Below are 20,492 nucleotides of genomic sequence, written 5' to 3'. Positions count from 1 at the left end.
CGTGGCTGCCAATTTGATACCATCTTGGTAGGGATCGGGTTTGCTGATTTATCACATGGTGTATGACTGTTTGTGCGTTCTTTTATATATGCGTATTGGTTGCCATTGCACTTGCTGTCCCTTTATTTATATATTTGTTTTTGTCAGTCTATTTTGATTGGCATAGCTAGATGCATTCACATGTTAGATGCCAAAACATTCAAGGATGAACAAGATGCTCATTCACATGTTAGGTGACTGTAAGGTTCTGGTAACATGGTATATGACATTGTTTCTTTGTGTGGCTGATGAAAATGAAAAAAAGAACAGAAAAAAGATCATACAATTTTGGTACCAACCGGAGAATCGGCATAGTTTTGTCTAATTTAGTTCGAGCTCTCTATATGAAAAAGTGTACTACATTTTAGTTAACTAACGTCACTGCAGGCCAATTACAGAGACAGTAACATGGATCATTTTCTCATGGAGTATACGAAAAAAAATAAAAATTGTTGTAGAGTCGTGATCACTTTGTTGCTTGCCTCATTGACGTGTCGTGCATCCAGAGGAAACCTTGTGTTCTGCGTTTTTTTATTTTATTGGTTATGTTTGAAAAATTAGGTGGATAATTTAATAAATATAGTGGAACTTCTGGTTAGTGCTTCTGTAACCTTGTTGTTTGGGGTTTACCAGGAAAGAGCTTGATCCTAGTCTTGAAGTATGTGTACCGGCTGTAAAGAGCTTGATCCTAGTCTTGAAGTATGTGTACCGACTGTAATCTTGAACAAATCACAGTTCAGGGACTTAGGTAAATCGTTCTCTTCTTGGTAAATTTTCATTTGTATGTTTGATTTCAGGTTGTGAAGAAGATAGTTTTGGATTGTTTGTTGATTGACATGTTTGGTCTGTATTACTATTTATCTGTTTATTGGATGTGATTTTGATACGTTGTTTTGTATTGACGAATCTGTGGTGCAATGGTAGCACAAATGACTATATGTTAGAAGATGTTCGACTCACGCCAGGTTTATTTAATTGTGTATATGTTTTCTTTTTGGAGACAACTTGTGCTAGTTGCCTCCATATTTGAAGGCAACTTGAGCTAGTTGACTCCATATTCAGAGGAAACTTGAGCTAGTTGATTCCATATTTGGAGGCAACTTGAGCTAGTTGCCTCCATATTTGGAGACAAGTTGAGCTAGTTGTCTCCATAATTGTAGACAACCTGAACAAGTTGCTTTCAAATATGGAAACTACTCAGAGCTGGTTGGCTCGAGATTCAAAGACAACTTTGTGCTAGTTGCCTTGAATTTTGAAGACAACTTGAGCTAGTTGTCTCAGATTCGGAGACAACTTGAGTTAGTTGTCTCTATTTTTGTTTTGCAGCTTATTACTACACACTATTTATTGGAGACAACTTGAGTTAGTTGCCTCCACTTTTCGAAACAACTTCAGCAAGTTTCCTTTAGATTTGGAGACAACTTCAACAAGTTGACTCCACATGGTGGTGGTGGAATTGGTAGTTGCTGGTGGTGGTGGTGGCGGAGGCGAAAAGTGGTGGTGGTTGGCGGCGATGGAAGAAAGTGGTGGTGGTTGGCGGCGGTGGCAGAAAGTGGTGGTGGTTGGCGGTGGATAGTGGTGGTGGTCGGAGGCGGTGGTAGTTGGTGGTGGCAACAGTGGACGACGATGGTGGTTGGTGGACGGCGGCGGTGGTGAACAGTGGTGGTGGTTGTTGGCGGTGGTGGGCAGTAGAGTGTTTTTTTCTTTTTTTGAATAGTGTAGTGGTAGTGGTTTTGTATATACATTATATAAAAGAGGGTATTTTAGTAATGTATTAAGCTTAGGGGTATATATTAAGTTTGAAAGGATGTTTTTCAAGGGGTCTCATACTAGGGGTATATAGATATTGTTCTCATATATTTATGTTTTTGACAAAGTTGGTAGAGAATTTATGGGTGGTGTTAAAACTGTTAGACTTGCTGTTGATAAGTACAAGATGGCTACTGGTTACAAGATTATTATTCTTAAAAATGACAAGACGCGTTTTACTGGAAAGTGCGAAGAAAATGATTGTGGTTGGAGGATTCACTTTGGGCCTGTGAATGGTGACATTTCTCGGTTCGTGCTGAAAGATTCTAATGTTATTCACAGGTTAGTGGTGTTCATATTAGTCCACATTACGAATTCTTGTTTTTAGGATTTTATATGTAGACTTGTTTTACGTGTACATTGTGGTGCACATTACTTGTCATAGGATTTTTAGGTGGCACATTGTGGTGTAAATTACATATTCTTGCTTGGTCTGTGTTTTCTTGTTGCATATGTGGTGTTGGTTTTGAGATCTTATTAGGTGTACATTGTGGTGCACATTACTTATTCCAGTTTTTTTTTTGTAGTTATGGTGTTGGTTTTAGGTTGAAGAGTCCTGCGGTGACAACCAAGTTATTCAAGCATTTGATCGCTGACAATATACAGGGTGATCCTAGTTTAAAACCCAGACAGATCATGTCACTTTTTAAGAAGACTTATGGGTCCAATATTAAGTATCACCATTGCCCGTAGAGAGAAAGAAACCGTATTTGAAGAACAGTTTGATGATGACGAGAAGTCGTATAACGATTTAACTTGGTATGTCAAAGGCATTGAGAAAACTAATCCTGATAGCTTTGGGAATTTTTAAGTTGATCATGCAACCAAAAGATTTCAGAGGATTTTCATTTGTTTTGGTGCTTGCAAGCATAGCTATAGGTATTTCAGGCCGATGATTTACTTGGACGTTACTTTCCTTACTGGTAGATTCAGGGGGTGCTTTGATGGATGTAACATGTAGCAATGGTTTTTACCCATTTTCTTTTTTCTTGTTTCTGCTGAAAACAAAGAAAATTGGTTTTGGTTTCTGGACAATCTTAAATAAGTTGTCGATGGTCGTCCGATTGTTTTCCTTAGTGATCGTGGAGAAGGGATTTTGATGGGCATTCCAAAAGTATTTCCTAATTCATATCACAGCTATTGCTTTTACCACATCAAGTGCAATCTCCCTATTGGATCAGGTGATGCGAATTCGAAGGCCGTTATTGATTTGTTTGACAAAGATGCTTACTCTTACACAACAACGAACTTTGAAGAAGCTTTGTGGGGCATGGATGCAATTGGATGTGGACATGTTTTTAATTATATCAGGACTATTCCAAAGGAGATATGGGAAAATACATTTTTTACTATATGCAGATATAGTGCTCACTCTTCAACTCTTTCCGATTCCTTCAACAACTGGATTCTTGATTTCAAAAAGTTGCCTGCTTTAGCTCTTCTCGATGCAATACGGTGAGTTTTATGTTTAGTGTTTCATTCATATTTTTTTTGATGTGTACATCTTCCCTTGTACACATGTTTATCTGTATACATTGTTGCACACATAAATTTGCTTGATGTGTACATACTTGTACACATGTTTTATTTGTGATTCTGCAACTATGTGTACATTGTTGTACACATGGATTTTCTTAATGTGTACATTGTTGTACACATGTTTTATTTATATTCCTTCTAGATCATGTTTTGATTTTATGTTTTGTGTTTTTATCATGTTAGTTTGAAGGTTATGAAGAAGAATTCTGAGAGAAGGATAGCTAGAAAATTTCAATATTAGGCTCACTCCCATATATGAGGCTTTACTAAAGGAAAACATCGACATTGGTCGTACTTGGACTGTTACTGAGTCCATGGAAAGATTGTACGAAGTCGCATCTCCCCTGTCTCATTCTGTAGATCTATTGCAGAAAACTTGTACATGTCACAAGTGGCGAGTTAATGGTTTTCCTTGTGCACATGCTTGTGCTGCCATTCAAGCTACGAGGGAGGACATCTATTCATTTTTTGAGCCATACTTCACCACTGAATGGTACAACAGGACATACCATGAGATCATCTTGCCAATCCCCAATTATGACAAGCCTCAGGCTTATGATCCTAGTGATAGGGTTATTGTTCCTATTTCTCTTCCTCCACATGGTAGACGAAGAACACAGAATATCAAGAATGCTTGGGAGAAGCAAAATAGGCCTGTGATGTGCACAAAGTGCTTCACCCTTGGTCACCACAACAGATCTACCCGCCCCATGCCTTGATGCTTTTTTCTGTGTTTGATCTATTCAAAAGATTCTTTGTGTTTGGTTTTTACTTTTGGTAATGTCTTTTGAATTTTCTTTGGCATGGATAATTAGTGCCAGTACATGTGTACCATTATGTACACCTTCATGTGCACTTCAGTTTTCTTACCTGTCTTTTTACATGTGTACCATTATGTACACCTTGTTGTACAATGAATGCTACTAGTTTATTTTATTTAGCAATATTCTATGTTTTTTCAGATATGTATAATTACTTTTGCTATGTTCAATTTTTATGTTTTCAGTTATGCAGGCCTGGATAAGTATAAAAATATGTCAGTACATGTGTACCTAATTGATAAATTTTATTAATAAATGGTGGTGATGATGGCATGCATGACACTTGAAGTCTAGAACAACTCTCTATTACTTAAAATTTACTTCATACTATTTTGAAGTCTTAACTAAACGTATCGCTAAGTAATGTCTGTTAAATTTAAGTATGAACCACCCACACAATGTACACCTTCCTGTACCATTATTGTGATAATTTTCTGCTCTGTCAGTAACTGTGCACAATCAAGTACACCTTAATATTTCCTAACCTGTAATATACACCAGTACTGACGCAAGTCTACTTTCAAAACATCAATATTGAAACTAATAAAAAGATTAATTCAAGTTCTTTATAGTAGTGATAAGTCTTAAACAAAGAGTTTAAAACTAAAATTTGGAAAGTTGTCTAAAGATAGAAAATGTTTAGAAGCAATTCAGAAAGTGATCTTGTATATGAATCTTAAAAACTCCTCTTCTTCTTTAATGGTTGCATTCCTTTACTCACACGCCATGCCTTGTGCTCTTCATCCTCTGCTATATCCCACACTTTTTCATAACTTCCAACTTTTTTCAGCATTTTGGCCACCAGTTTTGATCTCACTTGCTGACAAATGTCTTCGGCCGTCTTCTGATCTCTTTCGATACTCTTTGTTTTCTTCACACTTCGTTTCATAAAGCAACAAGTGTATAGGAGGAAATCCGAGTTGAATCTTTTTGCAGGGCATGGCATGACGTTTATTTCGTGCGCATGTATAGGTGCATCACCCATTAATGCTCTCTTCTTGTTGAGTTCCAATTGCACCGCATATGCCATTTGTTGTGCATCTTTTTTACAGTCCTCAACATTTTCTGTGTGTAACAAGTTGTACCATTTCCACTCTAGAGCTTCAAAATCAAACTTCAAAAGATACAAGTGTTGTCCTACCCTCATTTGTTCTGTAGAATGATTGACGGGGATCACAAGAACTTCCAGATTCTCAGGTATGTCCTGTATGAAATCAACCACAAGATTTTGTACCGCGATCATGATACTATACTTGACATAGTACTGCAATCAATAAAATAAAATGAATTAGGTTCACCTTAATCAGACCATAAAACTAACAAGCATGTAGAATACTACAGAAAACTAACAAATCAAACATTTTAGGCCTGAAAACAGACCGTATATTTATGACATATGATATAGGTGTACAACTATGTACACACATAAATAAATCTATCAATCAAGCATCCATGCCAACATTTAACAGACTGTATATCCATGACATATGATATAAGTGTACATCTATGTACACAACTAAATAAATCTACAAACACATAGAACATGTCATGTCAATTAGGTGTACAACTATGTACACATCATTAAACTATATATATATATATATATATATATATGTGACATTTTGATTTTTTTTGAGAAACTTACACATGCAGTAGGACCCATTATTTCACAGCTCAACTACTTTTTATCATCTGGATGACGAAATCTATCTCTGAAAAGCGCTCGTCTACGTCGATGGTTGTAGAACTGCAGTACCTCTTGGTCCAGATATTTGTTGAACATTAGTTCACGAAGTATTTTTCCCATAATCAGAATATCTTCTCTGACTGTTGGATCTTCGAGTCTTGTTAGTTCCCAAGCTACAGATCTGTGGAATCATAAAGGAAATGTTAAAATGGTATACATAGTGGTGCACATACCTTTTTTTTATAAGATTCAGGTAATTGTTTTGTGAACTTACATCAGGATTGCATAGTCAAAGAACTTCTGTATCCTTTTTTTTGGCATCTCCTGGTTCCATTGCATGGTATAGTGGAGATTGGCGAATATCTGGCAATGGAAGAGCAGGACGACACTCCCCTGCCTTTCTTCTCTTTAGTGGCGCAGGATAACCTGGTTCTTGTCCCTCTTTTATCTTTAGTGGTCTGGTTTTACCTTCGGCAGTGAACTCTGAATCAAGCTTTTTCTTTGCAAATCTCTTTTGTGGTGTCTTGGAAAACTTGCCAGCCGCTTATGTCTTCAACATCCCAGCTTCCTTCATCTTCCCTGCTCTTGTCCTCACTGGTGTCATCTTCTCTTATTCTACCTCTTGTCTGCTAAAAAATTCACTAGCATTTTGTTGGATGAACTACACTGCTTCAGCAACGATCCTTTCTCGTACATCTTCATTGGATAATGATTTTTGCGACGACTCTTCTTTTAGATCTTCTTGGCTCAACAATGAAAATCTTGGACAATCGTGGATCAAGGTTGCTATCTTTTCCTTCACTTCAGATGATGCCGTTTTGTAACAACCTTTTTCAAGATTTACGAACACAGTTTCAAACAAGTTATCTAGAAGGTCATCAATTGATGTATAAGGCTCCTTCTCTGGCTCTTCTCCCTGTGTGAGTAAAATGACATCTTCTTCAACCGGCAACATGCATTTAGGATCCAGCTAAGATATGGCTTGACTGCGATTATCATAGCTTTATTAATATCAGCAGTTTGAGTGGTATTCCTCACATCCTGGTTATCAAGGTCCACCTGGTCTTGTTGATCTTCAGGTTTTTCATTTGTCTTTGGCAAAGAAGTGCTGAAAAATGCAATTTTGTTAGGTTGTACAAAGTTGTACACTATTGTACACACACACACACACACAAGAAATCACTAAGGTGTATATCTTGGTACTCATATACAGAAAATGAAATAAAATGCGAGCTGAGATCATTTTTTTTATACCTCGGCTTGTTAGCAGTTTCAGACTCAACTCTTAGGCTTGTTCCATCCTTGCCATCCTCTTCTTCGTTTGACTTTGACAAAGGCCTGCTGAAAAATACAATTTTATCTGATTTTTATCAGTGGTGTACAACTATCTACATATACAAAAAATGAAAAGAAATGCGAGCTTAGATCATCATACCTAGGCTCGTTAGCAGTATCAGACTCAATTCCTTTGTCATATTCACTTCCATCCTCCATATCCTTTCCTTCATTTCCCTCATTGGTCTTTGATGAAGGAGTGCTAAAAGATGCAAGTTTTGAGAAAAGGTATGAGTTTTAGCACACTGGTGTACAACTATGTACACACATAAAGAATATAAAAAGAAATGACTGCCACATTTAATAAAAGTGATGTTATACCTCGGCTTTTTAGGAGTTTCAGATGGAACTTCATTCTTTTGGGATTCAGTTCTATCCTCCTCATCACCACCTTTGCTACCCTATTTTTCATTGCCATCATCATGTAGATCACCACCTTTGCCACCCTCCTCCTCCTCCTCATCATCATCATCACTATCATCCAGATCACCACCACCTTTTCCACCTTTCTTACCTTTATCACCTTCCTCCTCATCATCATCACTATCATCCACATCACCACCTTTGCCACTTTTCTTACCTTTCTCACATTCCTCCTCCTCATCATCATCACTATCATCTATATCACCGCCTTTGCCACTTTTCTCACCTTTCTCACATTCCTCCTCATCCTGCTCATCATCATCACGTTCATCCTCACTTTTTAATGCTTTGTTAAATGAAATTATTTCTTGCAAGGTGTCAACACATAAATCAACAAGATCCTTATCATTTTGCACATTCCTCAGATCACCTACATGATTTTTTTTTGCTTTTTTCTTTAATGAAGCTAACAAGCTTTTCATGTTTAACCTGCAAGTCCGAAAGCTCTTCCAATACTTCATCTTTTTGCATTAGTGCCATGTACAACTTTTCCTTCAGTGTATTTGTGCTATTTTCTTGCATATTCTTTCCGTACTCATCCAAAATCTATTGTTGTTCATCACTGCAAGATTTTACCCATCCTGGTTGCATATGAAAACATGCCAAAGTATCAATATGGATACAGGTGTATATCCTTTTACATTTTTGTTACAGGTGTATATTGTTATACACATGACAAAATTTAGAATTTTGTCACCATTTTGTATGCCTTATCAAGGTGTATATTAATGTGCACATCTAGGAATAAATCACTATCGTAAGAAAGTTATCGACTTACCTTTTTCATAGTTTCATTTAGGTATCTCTCAATTGTATTACTGATATCACTTATTACCCACCTTAGAAACCTAGGGAAACCTTGTTCATTGCTTGGCGTCATATTGTTGTTGTGTTCAACAAACCAATACTGCATTAACAAACAGGTAAAGAGTTAGAAATGTGATAGGACCCAACAAATACAATGAACCAAAGCATGTAAATTGGTACAACTTAAAACTGGTGTAAAACAATGTACACATGTAAGCTTACCGACAGGTATACTATACAACCATTGACTTTAAGTGGTGACCGGATATGTTTCTTAATGCTATTCGTTAGATATTTATGTATATGAACTGGCCAGTTGTTTTTTTTTCATTCTATCCAATGATTCAAAGTAGTGAGAAAATTGGCTCTTGGTAAGCGCGCTTCCATTTGCTGTGGTAAAAAAACAGTGATGCACAGGTACATCCTGTTAGAGCACTGCTCGGTCGAACTCGCGTGCGTCGCTATCTCAAGCATGTTTGTCAATGTTAGTGATCAAAACTATAAGTTTTGATTTCTAGTCTACTATAGCTAAGTCTCGGACTAGGATAGAAAGTGTAGTTGAGCTCAAAAACTCCATGAAGATCATTATACAAGACGAAGAACTACTCAAGGAACTGATGGAACTTCATCGACTAAAAGGTATGTGGAGACTTGAACTTATCTATCTCTCAAAATTGTATTTACTCTATCTCCTATCTTGATACAAAAGTCATTTTTCTATATAGACTTTGATTATACACATTTTCTATTTCGAGCCGAGTTTATCTAGCTTATCTATTTCTCGAAATATGTGTTGGTAAGATTTCGCTTTGGCCAAGTTCATATTTACCTAGTGACGAAAGTCATGTTATGTTTCAATCACTTTGAGAATGGCTTTGACGAAAAATGGTTTGTGAATAACAAATATATAACATCCTCTAAGAATGTTTCAATAATTGAAATGGGAGTTTAGATTATATAACCATTGTTGGATATAAGCATTGTGTGGCAACACATATATGTATAAGTCCTTATTCCTTGAACCAAAGTATGCGTACTTTGTTGATTAGGAAAACCGGAACAAGAGTTGTGAACTCAGTCCACGAACTCAGTCCGCGAACCCAGTCTGCGAAATGGCGGAGGTTCTCATCCCGAGAATATCTGTTGGAGTTTGTGAACTCCTTCCGGGAACTTAAGTCCGCGAACTAAGTATGCGAACTTGATTTGGTTATATTTAAAAATGATTATTTGTGAACTTATATTTATATTAACTACGTAATGCAAAATGCAAACCTTGGATATAAAGTTCGTGAATCGATTCGAATGAATCAAATCGTTTTTTCTTTGATTGTGTCTTGTATAGTTATATAAGATTTGTACAATTGAACAACTCTCTAACTTCATTTGAGTCATTTGAACTAGTTATGGTGAAGAAGAATATGGTTGATATGAAAGTGCTCATATGGCTAACCATTTGGTTAACTAATGTTGAACCAATAAATGTACATGTTTGGGTACGGTTACATAAACATAAAATCGTGCATTTCATTTGTGTATAAAAATCTAGGTTTTCGATTCAATGGTTGAAAGATATTAGCTTGAAATCTAATCAGGTTTTCATCTAACGGTGAATATTGAATGCTTTGTTACTAAGCTAACATTGATTGCAAACCCTGATTTGAAAGACTATATAAGGGAGAACTCTAGCAACTGGGAAACCTAATCCCCACACCTCATGTGTGATACTAGTTGTATTATCTAGAGTCGATTCTCCTTTAACCTTAGGTTTCTTCTTGTAAACCAGGTTAACAACTTAAAGACTTCATTGGGATTGTGAAGCCAGAACGATACTACTTTCTCGTAGTTTTGTGTTATGATCTTACATATTCTATCGTATTGAGTACAATCGTAACGATTGGCTTGAGATTGTTATCTCCGGTAGGCAAGATATAAAGGTAGTCACAAACATCTTCGTCTCACCGTTTCTGATTCCAAAATATCTTCTTTCGCCGCGTCGATTAAGATTATTGTGAGGTGATTGATAACACTAGGCTTTTCTTCGGGAATATAAGTCCGGGTTATCAATTAGTTCCTGTTCAACTTGATTTATCAAAAGACGGAACAAAAACTTGTAGGTATTTCCATGGGAGACAGATTTATCTATTATCGTAAACTTTTCTGTGTGATACAGATTTGTTTATTAAAAGCTTCGAATTTGGGTCGTAGCAACTCTTAGTTGTGGGTGAGATCAGATAAGGGAATCAAGTGCGTAGTCTCCTGCTGGGATCAGAGACGTAAGGAGCGAAACTATACCTTGGATCAGTGTGAGATTGATTGAGGTTCAACTACAAATCAGACCGAAGTTAGTTTGTAGTAGGCTAGTGTCTGTAGCAGCTTAATACAGTGTGTGTTCAATCTGTACTAGGTCCCAGGGTTTTTCTGCATTTGCGGTTTCCTCGTTAACAAAATTATGGTGTCTGTGTTACTTATTTCCGCATTATATTTTGTTATATAATTGAAATATCACAGGTTGTGCGTTTGAATCAACCAATTGGAAATCCGACCTTTGGTTGTTGATTAAAATTGATTGATACTTGAACATTGGTCTTTGGTACCGTTCAAGTGATTTCTCTTGTATTCAATTAGACTCGCAGATTTCTATTTGCTTGAGTAAGAATTGAATCGAGAAAGAGAGATATAACTCTTTGATATACTTTATTAAGATTGAGTCTAGTTGATTCTCTTGAAAGTATATTGGAGTTAGTCCATACATATTGCTAATCGAAATATTGGGTGTGGTTGTTGTACCCCGCTTTTTTAATTGGTATCAGAGCAGGCAAACACGCTTAAAGACCTTACAAGTGTGTGTTTGTGGAAATCTGACTCTATGGACGACAGTGTTTTAAATATCTCCATAAACGTAACACCAGTCTTCGATGGTTCAAACTACCCATGGTGGAAAGTTGCTATGTGCGCTTTTCTTCAAGCTCGTGATTTTCGAACATGGGTACGTGTTGTTAATGGCTGTGATCCTCCGGTTAATACAGAAGGTGATGTATCTGTACCTAAGGATGTTGGTAGATATAGTCCAGAAGAAATCCTTGCTGCAAAGTAAAATTCTGACGGCTTAAATGCTATCAGACATGCCATTACCCTAGATCTTCAGTACTATGTGTCTACGTGCACTAAGTCTAAAGATGCCTGGGATATCTTAGAAACTATATTTGAAGATAATAGATACGTTTCTAAGAAGCATACCATCGATGGAGGTAATAACCTCAACACTCTCTCCAAAAATACTCTTTTTGGAAAGGTACAAATTCTTGATCAAAATTCTGTTCAAACTTTTGCATTCAATGTTGTGTCCAATACAAGTGAAGCCTCTAACTTGTCTTGGGCTGATGAATGTTGTTCAAACAATGATTGGTTTGATAAACCATTGATAACAGAAAGGATCAAAGAATTTGTAAAAAGAAGCATTAGATGTGATAAACGTCTTTTGTCAGCATTTGCTGCTGATAATTTTGTGGAAGAAAAATCTTTAAGTGTCAAAGGTTTGAATACGTCTGATGGATGTGATGAACCCTCAACTCTTGCATCAGAAACATCCACATACTCAAGTCCTGATTCAGATTTTGAGTCTGACACAGAGTTTTTCGAATTCTTGAATATAGAGGTTCTTCACGAAAATCTTCAATTAAAATCTTCATTGAAGAAACTGGAATCATCAATCCAGGTGAAAAATCTTGAGATAATCTGTCTTAATGATAAACTCACCAGAACCATTGCTCTAAAGGAAAAAGATATTAATACTCTTAAGGATGATCTACAAAGATTATCTGGAAGTTCTGACAAAATCTCAGCAATGCTATTTGGTCAGAAGTCCTTCGGAAACACAAATGGTTTAGGATTTAAAAGCAAAACTGCAGGCATAGTAAACCCCCTTGTTTCTATTGATCATGGAAAAGTGAAGGTTGATTGTTGTGATAAACAAAAGGAAATTCAACAAGACAAAGAATCCTTGATTTGTTCGTTTTGTGGAAATGCAAATCATGTTCAAAGCACGTGTTGGAGATTCAAAAGGAACAACAAAAGAATTGCCAAACTTCAAAATAACATGCAAAAGATGAATCTGGATAATCAACATGGTTCTCCTAAAACCAGTGCTTCCAGAGTCAGAAGAGGTAGGAAATTTGTTTATACAACAAACCTTGATAAACCGCTATGTGGTAAACGGGGTGTGTGTTTGGTTCACAACATCTCTGTCTAATACCAGAGACGTTCGCATCCTCATCTTTAACTTGAGAAAATGGGGTTTTGCGTCTTTGTGACTCAAGTATTGTATTTATTTTTGTTATGAAAATATTCTCCTAACAATATAGATAATGGATCATTAAACCACATAAGACTTATTCTACATTCTTCTAGGGTTTAGACGTTCATAAGTCTATAAAAATCGTTCGTGGTCTTCCTCTTTTCCTAAAATATACAGTTTCATTGCTCCTGTAACTAGAGGCACCGCAAGCAGAAATGCAGTCGAAGAAGTTAACATGTATCTGTGTAAAGGAATCTCTTCCTCGAGGGTGAAGAAAGTGAAGGCTACAAATAATAGAGAAGGTCCTTCTTCTAACTGTCTCTTATCTGTTTGTCATTTTGATAATAATTTTAGAGGCATGGTGAAAGATTTCATCAACAAGAGAAATGATTTAAAATCTCAAATTGTTTCCTCTTTGGAAAAGATAACTCACTGTGAACAAATGTTGTCTCTAACCAAGAACACCATGCGTGATCTAAAAAGAGAACTCACTGAGTTAACTGATATTTCCGAAAATTTAGAGGAATTGAATGATCCCATAATCAATGGGTTCGTTAATAATAAGGAGGAATTCTCAGTAGAGGCCTTGATAAAGCTCTATGTTGTCTAGTAAATCTTCTATTTTCTTGTTTTATTTAGAAGAATAACTAGAGTTTGGAATATCCATTATTGTGATTACACATAGCTATGTCCAACGTTTTCATCTTCATGTTTTTAGGTTTATTTATTTAAATTCTAAAATGGTTTGGAAGATGATTTTGCAGTATTAATATTTATGGTTTCATATATTGCAATTTGATATGGGATATGTGTGTTTGCGTCCGTGAACTATGATTATCCCATACCTTGTCAAAAGTTAAGTCCTTCATATGTCGATATGCATATATTGATAAAAGAATGAATGAACTTTTGACAAATACAATAGTTAAGCCTATTATGTCATTTATTGACGAAAGATAGGTTAAAATCTTTTGTTGACAAGGATTATGTCTATTGCATGTCATTGTGCAAATAGTGATGGAAAATAGAATGAATCCTTGTATATCCCGAAGTATTGATCTTCCCCGATCCATAATTTTATGCATATACTGTGAGGCTCCGTAAGTTCTCTTATGTTGAGCATGACCAATTAAATTTATCATTTTTTGTGGTTAATTTGGTTGTATATTTCAGATTAGATTAATTATGAGCTCTCTTGTGATTAATCTAATTGAGTACTTTTGGATTCAAATTCATATTCGTATGTGATTTGTTATGTCCAAAGAAATCCTTCTTTTCTTTTGAAATTAAGGTCGCTCTTGTTGTTCTTTCGGGAATGACATTTTATAGGGGAGAGTTCTTAATCGAACTTGTGCTTAATTGCTAAATCTTTGTGGGGGAGTGTGGCTGTGGAATATTATAGGGGTTATCTTGTATCTTTATAAACTCCTTGATGAAAGCATTTAGCTTCGGCTTTATGATTTCATCTAAACAACTTGATATATACTTTCTTTTGGTCATGAAATGTCTCTTTTGGAAATTTTATTAAGATCCCGTTTTCGTACCTTTGCCAATTTTATTGACAAAAAGGGGGAGAATTAATATGTAGTTCAGACTACAAATACATATGGTTTTCGTATCATTATGTAAGGGGGAGTGGTTTCCATGTGAGATGGAGTATTGACTAAGGTGGAGCGATACATATCACCATAGTATTGTTGTTGAAGTTGTGATACAATTGAACTTTGACGCTGTGTAATGATACTACGACACTGTATAAAAATGATTGAGAATATTTGTTTTCTCATTATTATAGCTATGGATTTTCTACAACGATGTTGCTGAACTTACAATCTTTGGGATCATTGGAGTACTTGGAAGTGACGAATATTTTGAGTAATGTTGAAGATTAGGCATGTGGGATAGGAGCTACAAAAGTTTATTTTTTTTTATATTCCATATGTATTGATAGTTTTCTCACTAAAATTGACAAAGGGGGAGATTGTTAGAGCACTGCTCGGTCGAACTCGCATGCGTTGCTATCTCAAGCATGTCTGTCAATATTAGTGATCAAAACTATAAGTCTTGATTTCTAGTCTACAATAGCTAAGTCTCGGACTAGGATATAAAGTGTAGTTGAGCTCAAGAACTCCATGGCGATCATCATAAAAGACGAAGAACTACTCAAGGAACTGGTGGAACTTCATCGACTAAAAGGTATGTGGAGACTTGAACTTATCTATCACTCAAAAGTCTATCTACTCTGTCTCCTATCTTGAGACAAAAGTCGTTTTGATATATAGACTTTGCTTATACACATTTGCTATTTGGAGCCGAGTTTATCTCGCCTATATATTTTCTCGAAATATGTGTTGGTAAGCTTTCGCTTTGGCCAAGTTCATATTTACCTAGTGACAAAAGTCATGTTATGTTTCAATCACTCTGAAAATGGCTTTGACGAAAAATGGTTTGTGAATAACAACTATATAACGTCCTCTAAGAATGTTTCAATGATTGAAATGAGAGTTTAGATTATATAACCATTGTTGGATATAAGCATTGTGTGGCAACACATATATGTATAAGTCCTTATTCCTTGAACCAAAGTATGCGTACTTGGTTGATCAGGAAAACCGTAACAAGAGCGGTGAACTCAATCCGCGGACCCAGTTCGCAAACTGGCGGAGGTTCTCATCCCGAGAATATCTGCCGGAGTTTGTGAACTCCTTCCGGGAACTTAAGTCCGTGAACTAAGTCTGCGAACTTGAGTTGGTTATATCTAAAGACGATTATTTGTGAACTTATATTTATATTAACTAAGGAATGCAAAATGAAAACCGTGGCTATAAAGTTCATGAATCGATTCGAGTGAATCAAATCGTTTTTACTAGTTATATTAGCTAGAGTCGATTCTTCTTTAGCCTTAGGTTTCTTCTTGTAAACCAGGTTAACGACTTAAATACTTCATTGGGATTGTGAAGCCAGACCGATACTACTTTCTCGTAGTTGTGTGATCTGATCTTGCATATTCTATCGTGTTGAGTACAATTGTAAATATTGGCTTGAGATTGTTATCTCCGATAGGCAATATATAAAAGTAGTCATAAACATCTTCGTCTCATCGTTTGTGATTCCACAATATCTTCTTTCGCCGCGTCTATTAAGATTATTGTGAGGTGATTGATAATACTAGGCTATTCTTCGGTAATATAAGTTCGGGTTATCAATTGGTTCCTATTTACCTTGATTTATCAAAAGACGGAACAAAAACTTGTAGGTATTTCTCCGCGAGACAGATTTATCTATTATTGTAGAATTTTCTGTGTGATACAGATTTGTTTATTAAAGGCTTCGACTTTGGGTCGTAGCAACTCTTAGTTGTGGGTGAGATCAGCTAAGGGAATCAAGTGCATAGTATCCTGCTGGGATCAGAGACGTAAGGAGCGCAACTGTACCTTGGATCAGTGTGAGATTTATTGGGGTTCAACTACAGTCCAGACCGAAGTTAGTTTGTAGTAGGCTAGTGTCTGTAGCTGCTTAATACAGTGTGTGTTCAATCTGGACTAGCTCCCGGGGTTTTTCTGCATTTGCGGTTTCCTCGTTAACAAAATTTTGTTGTCTGTGTTATTTATTTTCCGCATTATATTTTGTTATATAATTGAAATATCACAGGTTGTGCGTTTGAATCAATCAATTGGAAATCCGACCTTTGGTTGTTGATTGAAATTGATTGATACTTGAACATTGGTCTTTGGTACCGTTCAATTGATTTCTCTTGTATTCAATTAGACTCGCAGATTTCTATTTGCTTGAGTAAGAATTGAATCGATAAAGAGAGATATAACTCTTTAATATACTTTATTAAGATTGAGTCTAGTTGATTCTCTTGAAAGTATATTGGAGTTAGTCCATACAGATTGCTAATCTAAATATTGGGTGTGGTTGTTGTACCCCCGCTTTTTCACATCCCAAACAACACTACCAAGTCCTCAGCATTTATTTCAATCTCTCTATCCAACTTTGGGTTTAACTTCATTACACGCAAGATTTCATTCTCCACATCTAATTCCCCCAACTTAGTTGGATCCTTCAGTTTTATTCAGGTTATCAGTGAACCATATCTCAACTCTAGTTCTGGTACTTTCTCCTTCTCTAGGTTCTGATGCCACCATATCTAATCCTAAAATTTAAAAGAAATCATCTGACATAGTTTCTACTTCCACAATATTTTTCTCCTCGACAGTATTGAAAACGAAAAAATTTCCCCCTGAATTATCATGGTGGAACTGGTTCACAATCTTCAAGATTGATTCTGGATTATTGAACCACACATCTCTCTTTTTCTCCCTTTTCTTTTTTGACCTTTTCTTCTCTTTCTTTTCAGCTTTCTTGTGAACAAAGACGTCTACTATAGGCCAAAATGCCTATCATTTTTCTTTTCTACCAAAAGTCAGTAAACCAGATTTTTTTAGGATTCTTCTTCCTTACTTTTCCATCCTCCTCAAGGTTCTTGTTCACAAACTCATTGATTGCATGAAAACCTGATCTATAAGGTTTGTCTGTATCTACGAAAATAGACAAATGGGAATAAGAAAATAGAAGCATAATAATAATACTCATACAAAGATTCTGGTGCACAAACCAGTACACTGCTACAGAAATATAACAAGAGCAATAATAATTCCCATACAACACGCCATATATCACTATAACACCATGATGGTGTAAAAATATGTTCACTCATACACAAACATCTTTAAAACACACACAACATGCCGTGAATCACTGCAATATAATGCTTGTGTACAAATTTTTACGTACAACTGAAATGAAACAACTCCATAACACATATAACATGCCATGAATCACATATAAAATTCCATTAACCATAAAAACACTCACAAACCCATATAACAGGACATGGTGGTGTACTAGTATGTACACACCAGCAACAATTCTCACAAAAATGTCTAAAAATCCGACATAACATGTCATGAATCACTACAACAACATGGTGGTTGATTGAATTTTATATGTTGGTAAGAAGGTTGTCGTTCTCTCAGTCCTTGTTGAGATTGATTTTAGGCTTAAATATACAAAATACTAGAAACAAAGAAATATATAAAAATATGGTCACAGGATGAAGAATTTACCGGGACATAGGATTCCACTGCTTTTCATGTTCATGGGGTTCATAAATTAATCCTAAACATTTATAGCTCAAAATAAAAGAAATAATAACTCTATTCTTTGCCAAAGTAGATTTCATAAAACATTAGTTGTAAGTTGTGAGCATGACGCATCAAAAGTAATTAAAACTAAGCATGCGACATCAAACAAAATAACAAATAATTAATAGAAATCATAAAACAATTAAATTCTATGCAAATAGTTATAAAAGAATTATTTAATTACCACATGAACGAAAAACAGCCTCCTTCGTCGTCCCAGTGATGAGGTCTAGCTCCTCATGTTGTAGACACTCTCAAAATATTTTTTTATTGCTCAAAAAGTGCTTACAATGGTGAAAATTGAGAAAATAATAAAAGCAAAGAGTTTGAAACGGTTTTCTGGCGTTACAAACTCACTGTTTACAAAGGAGGTGTTGCGAAATGAAGATATACATTACTAATGGACTGTTACATAACTTGAAATATACGACACTGGAAAACGACTGTCCTTAACAGCATAATGTTCTTCATGCTCATCTTCTCTGCAGCAACATAAACTACTCTCTGCAACTCGTGATTGCTCACTATGTTGCTCTCTGTTCTAACCCTTATCTCTCCATCCCGTACAATGATTCCCTTACAGCCTTTATATAGTCACGGAACCAAGAATATCTTCGTAATAAGTCTCAAATATTCTCGCTGTCAAACCATAAACTCGGGAATATTTTCTTCCCTGATTTATCTTCCCATGCGCCTGATTGATGCTAACACACTCCAAACACGCAGAAAACTATTCTAAGATTGATTCCAACTCGTCGAAGGCATATATATCCACGTAACTTCCAAAAGCACAACTCAGAAAATCCCGTGACTTCTCACAACTCTGTTTTCCTTAATTCCACGTATTCATCCCATTTTTTCCAAAGTAAGCCCATTACCAAGCCTGTCTTGGTCAAACAGGTAGGTACCAATTGATTCCCGTGAAACTTTCTAACTGAATCTCGTAAAAAATCAACGCAGGTGAAAGATATACTTTCCACCTAAAAAACAGTATTTGAACGATGAAGAAGGGCTTTCCTGTTTTTGCTTCCACACGGTTTTCCAGCCAAATCCAGCTGATTCTGAAGACCATACAACTCCTGTTAGTTTGATTCAAGTCATCCCTAAAAGTTTCAGCCATTGAATCTCCTTGAAACACACCCATACCACGAACCCTAATTTTGTTCTTCCACTACAAGAAATTCCCGCCAAAACTGGAAATTCAAATGAAGAAGAAGGTCAGTCCTTATCCAACAGCTGGGGGTGCGAATATCAGGTTTGTGCCGCTTATCCACAGTGGGGGTCCATTTAGCAACTTTTCTCCGATGCGCAAAAGACCACTTTTCGAGTAACTTTTTTTCACATGAATTTATTTCCCAAAAAATACCTACAAACATACAAAACACCATAATAAGTACAAAAATCGAGTACCAACAATACAAGAAATTGAGGACAACCTAGACACAAAAATGTGTCTATCAGTGGTGTACTAGTATGTACACACCAACAACAATTCTAAGAAAAATTGCTCAAAAACAGACATAACATGACATGAATCACTGCAACAACATGGTGGTGTACTAATATGTACACACCAACAACAATTCCGAGAAAAATTGCTCAAAAACAGACAGAACAGGATATGAATCACTGCAACAACATGGTGGTGTACTAGCATGTACACACCAGCAATAATTCTCACAAAAATTGCTAAAAAACAGACATAACATGACATGAATCACTGCAACATCATGGTGGTGTACTAGTATGTGCACACCAACAACAATTCTCAGAAAATTTCTCAAAAATAGACATAATATTACATGAATCACTGCAACATCATGGTGGTGTACTAATATGTACACACCAACAATAATTCTCAGAAAAATTGTTCAAAACAGACAGAACTGTACATGAATCACTGCAACAGCATGGTGGCGTACTAGTATGTACACACTAGCAACAATTCTCACAAAAATTGCTAAAAAACAGACATAACATGACATGAATCACTGCAACAACATGGTGGTGTACTATTATGTACACACCAACAACAATTCTCAGAAAAATTGCTCAAAAACAGACATAACATGACATTAATCACTGCAGCAACATGGTGGTGTACTAATATTACACACCAACAATTTTCAGAAAAATTTCTCAAAAACAAACAGAACTGGAGATGAATCACTGCAACATCATGGTGGTGTACTAGTATGTACACACCAGCAACAATTCTCACAAAAATTGCTAAAAAACAGACATAACATGACATGAATCACTGCAACAACATGGTGGTGTACTAGTATGTACACACCAACAACAATTCTCACAAAAATTGCTAAAAAACAGACATAACATGACATAAATTACTACAACAACATGGTGGTGTACTAGTATGTACACACCAACAACAATGCTAAGAAAAATTGCTCAAAAACAGACATAACATGAAATGAATCACTGCAAAAACATGGTGGTGTACTAATATGCACACACCAACAACAATTATGAGAAAAATTGCTCAAAAACAGACAGAACAAGATATG

General features: G+C 36.0%; 1 protein-coding gene and 1 long non-coding RNA gene across 2 annotated transcripts; one reads left to right on the top strand and one right to left on the bottom strand.

The window, feature by feature from the left end:
• Positions 1-1,727: 1,727 nt before the first annotated feature.
• Positions 1,728-4,245, top strand: LOC113333503. Its single transcript, XR_003352090.1, has 3 exons — positions 1,728-2,130; positions 2,376-3,303; positions 3,571-4,245. It is a non-coding gene; the product is annotated as an uncharacterized LOC113333503 (long non-coding RNA).
• A 3,386-nt stretch (positions 4,246-7,631) lies between these two features.
• LOC113333799 (prostatic spermine-binding protein-like) lies at positions 7,632-8,075 on the bottom strand. The gene has a single exon (XM_026580206.1). It carries the CDS (start codon positions 8,073-8,075, stop codon positions 7,632-7,634), a length of 444 nt encoding a protein of 147 aa, XP_026435991.1.
• Between the last annotated feature and the right edge of the window lie 12,417 nt (positions 8,076-20,492).

This window comes from Papaver somniferum, unplaced genomic scaffold, assembly GCF_003573695.1.
Source record: "Papaver somniferum cultivar HN1 unplaced genomic scaffold, ASM357369v1 unplaced-scaffold_133, whole genome shotgun sequence".
Taxonomy (NCBI): domain Eukaryota; kingdom Viridiplantae; phylum Streptophyta; class Magnoliopsida; order Ranunculales; family Papaveraceae; genus Papaver; species Papaver somniferum.
This window is presented reverse-complemented; position numbering and strand designations above follow the sequence as displayed.